The sequence below is a fragment of the Nicotiana tabacum genome, chromosome 19, assembly GCF_000715075.1.
Source record: "Nicotiana tabacum cultivar K326 chromosome 19, ASM71507v2, whole genome shotgun sequence".
In the NCBI taxonomy this organism is placed as follows: domain Eukaryota; kingdom Viridiplantae; phylum Streptophyta; class Magnoliopsida; order Solanales; family Solanaceae; genus Nicotiana; species Nicotiana tabacum.
In genome coordinates, this window is record NC_134098.1 from 100,008,188 (window position 1) to 100,013,026 (window position 4,839).

General features: G+C 32.9%; 1 protein-coding gene across 1 annotated transcript; it reads left to right on the forward strand.

The window, feature by feature from the left end:
* Nucleotides 1-990: 990 nt before the first annotated feature.
* On the forward strand, nt 991-3,653 carry LOC107801584 (uncharacterized). The gene is made up of 3 exons (XM_016624930.2): nt 991-1,775; nt 2,076-2,199; nt 2,716-3,653. Exons 1-3 carry the CDS (start codon nt 1,053-1,055, stop codon nt 3,234-3,236), a joined length of 1,368 nt encoding a protein of 455 aa, XP_016480416.1. The 5' UTR covers nt 991-1,052; the 3' UTR covers nt 3,237-3,653.
* Nucleotides 3,654-4,839: the final 1,186 nt, after the last annotated feature.

Consider the following 4,839-nt stretch of genomic DNA (forward strand, 5'->3'; position numbering starts at 1 on the left):
TTCACAACCGATAAAAGTGAATAAAAACGCTCCCTATCGAGAATTTTTTGATTTTTTGATTTAATTAAAGCAAATACCTCTGACTAATGTAGAAAAATACCTATCATCTTATCACCTTTTGGTGGTTAGGGAAGTAAAACGCTAGCTATTAAGAATGACAGAATTATATACTACAAAAAAAAAATGGGAAAAATGACTGCCAAAATCGATTGATGTGACAAAAATCAACTGAAAATTGACCGATTTGTGGCGGTCGGTAGAGTGAACCGACCGACTTCTATCGGTATTTTTCGACCGATTTCGGTCAGTCAATTAAATTCCAAAAAAGAACCGACCGAAGTCGGTCGGTATTTTAATTATATAATTAAAAAATGCACTATCTGGGAATCAAACCGTTGTTTGTACTTTGCCAAGATACTATTCTACCACTAGACCATTGGTACATTTTGTTTTAAGATTATTTTTTATTTTATTTATACTTTTTAATTATATTTTCGCACGAAAATAACCGACCGATGTCAGTCGGTTTTATTAAAAAATAAAACTACCGACTGAAATCGGACGACTTTTTAAAACGACTGGCCGAATTAACCGACTGCTTTCGGTCGATTTTTTGAATATTAATTTTAATTTATTTTAAATAGAAAATCGACTAAAGTTGGTCTGTTTCTTGAAAAATAAATTTCGGAGGATGCAAAAATAGTTTTCTGTATTTTGCGCCAAAGAAAATCGATCAAAGTTGGTTGGTTTAGTAAAAAAAAAATATTTTTTTAAAAAAAAAATTGACCAATTTTAGTCAATTTTTAGGCCGATTTTTATTTCTAATAGTGATAGGCCGTGAAGGATGATTAGGTAAACACCTTTTGTTGAAATATCAGTGACGAGATTTCTGACCTCATTTATAATGCTACAAGAGATCTCTTACTTTCTCACTCCTCTCCTCCTATATATATCGACATAACTTCACTCTTTCCTTCAACTCAACCCTACCAAAACAAAGAAAAAGAGAAAGAAAGACAAACCATATTCTTAGACAAATTAAAGTCTTGGCCATGGCTTCTACTCCACTTGCAAGATTGTCAATTGAGCGTAGACCCAAATTGCTTAAAGATTTTCTTCTTCAAGACGATCCATATTTATGTTCACCTAATGATTTTGGTTCACACCCTCGAAAATTATGCAAGTCCAAATTTTCAAATTTTCATGGTTCAAGAATTAAGTCAAACAAAGCTTCGTCTCATCAATTACTTAGAAATAGATCATCTAGAGCTGCTACTGCTACAATTTCTGCCATTAACAAGGTCATCAACATTGTTAAGTTCTTACCCTTTGCCTCTGTCAAATCTCCTTCCATTTTTCCGCGAAGCATTTCAAGAAAACTATCAAGAAGAACCAACCACAGGGACAATATTAAACAACATAGTAGTAACCACGATGTCTCAGTCAAAGTCAAAGTCAAAGACATCCTAAGGTGGAAATCATTTAGAGACTTGGTAGATGAGAAATCTACACCATATTCACCAAATAGATGCACCACCACCACCACCACAACTAACTCCACAACCACCACCAGCACCACCACAAGCAGCAAGAGAACTAGTTGGTGTGATAGTGATTTTACTGCGGAGGATTTACCGTCATGGTGGGGTGAAAATGGTGAATTTTTGGGTGAATTAGAAGATGGGATGAAGAAGGTTGGTAGAAATAATATATTCGAGGAAACTGTCGGTGGGTATAGCATGGGAACCACAAGAGCAATCAAAAGGGACCGTAAGGTGAATTGTTTTTTTTGTTGATACTATTATTGAACCATAATCTTGCATGCAGCTTTGGATACCTATAGAAACATACAAGTTTAATACTCTCTTTTGTCATTTTTGGTATAGCCTTCTCTACAGGCTGACATGGTCTCTATAATGTTTTCTGGCTACACTTAATTAAATACAACTAGCATAACAATATCATGACCAAATTTAAAAAATGTTTTTTTTGTATTTATCACTACATTTTCCTCTCCAATGTTTATTTTTAAAAAATATCATTTAACGTAACGACGGTATTCTTTAATTTAACAGGAAGAGTTGTGCTTTGATGAGAATGAGCAACACAGCCCAGTTTCAGTTCTTGAATCTCCATTTCAAGAAGATGATGAAGAAGGAATTGCCTTCTCTTTCCACCGAAACCTTGCTAATTTAGACAGTAAGTTTCAATCTCCAACTACCTTAATTTACTTCCTAATTACCTTCGTTTTGATATGGGATAGAAAAATGGGCCAAGAAACATATTACTATAATAGTTTAAATTAGTCACCAGTAATAATTGTCACAGTTACTTTAGAAATGGGTAGTCTTTTTTATATTGAGTATAAGGTTTTTGTACATTGACAAATTTCATATACCATTGAGTTAAATTAACCAACCATAAGAGGTAACTTTTCATAACAATAAGCCTAATAAGATAACCTGAAAAATAGAGTAATAACTATTATAGCCAGTTAAATTGTAACGATAGTGTAAAATTTCTACTATCAGTAGTATAATTTATTGTTAGACTGACACACCTAATTTATTTACAAGTTCTGATTTATTAAGAATTTTTCTGCACTTCAAGAATGCATTGTTTCTCTGGTTGTTTCCACCGTGTCATGTTTATTTGGTTTATATCATGGAATATAAATCACATGAAGTAACAACAATTTTATCTCATCCATTACAGAAAGGACAAGCATGTTCATGCAAAGAATTCAACAGTTTGAGAGTCTTGCCGAAGGAAACACCAGCTTTGAAGAAGAAGAAGAACAACAACAACAACAACAAGAAGAAGAGGAAGAAATTCGAGAAATTGAAGAAAAGGCAAAGCAATTGTTGAGCAATTTGAAAGAGACAATTAACATGGAACTCATTGAAGATTGTGAAGCAAACTATGTGGACGAGCTTCTCTTTGATTTCTTTTGGCATGAATTGTGTACAACTAGAAAGCATCAAAACAATGATGATGGTGAGAGTGATGAAAAGCAAATGAGAGAAGCAGAATCTTGGATCAATGGTGATTACAAAGGGGAATTTGAATGGGAGATTGAGGATAAAAGAGAATCCTACATAAGAGACATGGAAAGAGAAGCAAGGTGGAACAAGTTTGAAGAGGAAAAACAAGAGTTGAGCTTGGACTTGGAGTTTGAAGTATTTAACGATTTGGTTCATGAAGTCTTGGAAGATTTTTTTCCTCATAAATGTTAGATTATATAAAATTTGAATATAGTAAAAGAGTAGACTTGTGCACAAGACACCCTACGTTCAAGTAGGAGTCGGGAAGGCCACATCACAAGAGTATGATGTGGACAACGTGTCTACTCTAATACAAGCATTAATTACTGCTTCCACGGCTCGAATATAGTATTTGGAAAGAATTCCATGTATCATATTAACATGCGTAGAACATGTTATATATACAAGTGAATTGTAGACTAGTTAGACATAGGAAACTTTTTACAGTTTAACTAGTGGTAGAATCTCTTGAATCGGGCACTCTTTTCTGCTACTTATGTATAGTTCTAATGTTGGCTGGTTATAAAGCCGACGATTTTTTGAAATTTGTAGACAACAAATGTTTTCCTTTCAATCAATGAGAGAGGAGGAAGTTTAATCAGTGATCAAACTTCTTCTTTTGCTTCTTTGTACGTAATCAAAATTCCAGTATTCGTTGTTTCTATTATTTTCTGTTGTGACTTCTGGCCCGTTTTCTAAACGGGCCAGTAGTAAATTATTTTTCAAAAAGCTTTTCTATAACCTAATTGCCCATACGGTAATAATATGTGAAAGTCTAGTTTGGACAGCTGACCTTAAAATACTACTACTACAACAACAACAACAACAATAATAATAATAATAATAATAATAATAATTGAGGAAATTTTGTAATATCTTCAATCCCAAAATTCTAAACCACTTGAAAATGTCATAATGAACCAACTCCGTTCTTCTTTTCTGTTCCTTTCGTAGAGAAGTGTGGATCGGCAAATTCCAGTAGGCAAAAAGTGTTTTTTCCGATCTTTACATAAATAGCCAATCGGATTCACTATTTATTTTTTTAATTAGTATATATAGATTATATACTAATTACGAATGATTATGTATATATTATACTTTCGTCGGCTATTTTCAATTAGACGACTATTTAAATTAATCCTTTTTTATTTGGTTCCAAATTCTTTTGCCCAATAAGTAATTAGTTTGAGGAAGATTTGCAGAATTATTTAGTGTCGCCGTTTATATTTTAATCCCATTAATTTTTTTAAAAAGAAATAGTCCCGCTGACAGAATTTTAAAGCATGCTGTCAGAATTTTACAATACACCATTAGAATTTTGAATCACAATGCTAGAATTTTGAAGCACGCTGCTAGAGGTTTGAAGCACGCATGCGAGAACTGAAAATTCTCGCACATGCTTCAAAGCTCTAGTATCAAATTATAAAACTCGCACAGGGTTAATTTATCAAAACTTTATGACACTACTGAAAAACAAGAATTAGCAACGAATAAAATATATAGCTAAATAAAAAAAAATGCGTTGCTAATCCTATTAAGCGATAGATTAGCAATGGATTATCAAAAAAATTTATTAGCTACGAACGATTTATAACAGATAAACAACAAAGTTCATAGCTAATTTTAGTTTTTCTGTAATGTTAATAGGGTTAAAATATAAACAGCGGTCCTGAAAAAGTCCATCCGGCGGAATTTCCTGTTAGCTTGATGGTCAACATTGTTTAGTATCGGGGAAAGTGCACAGATTGCTATTCTCAGAGATGCTATTTAGATATTAGCAAATATTTATTTTGTC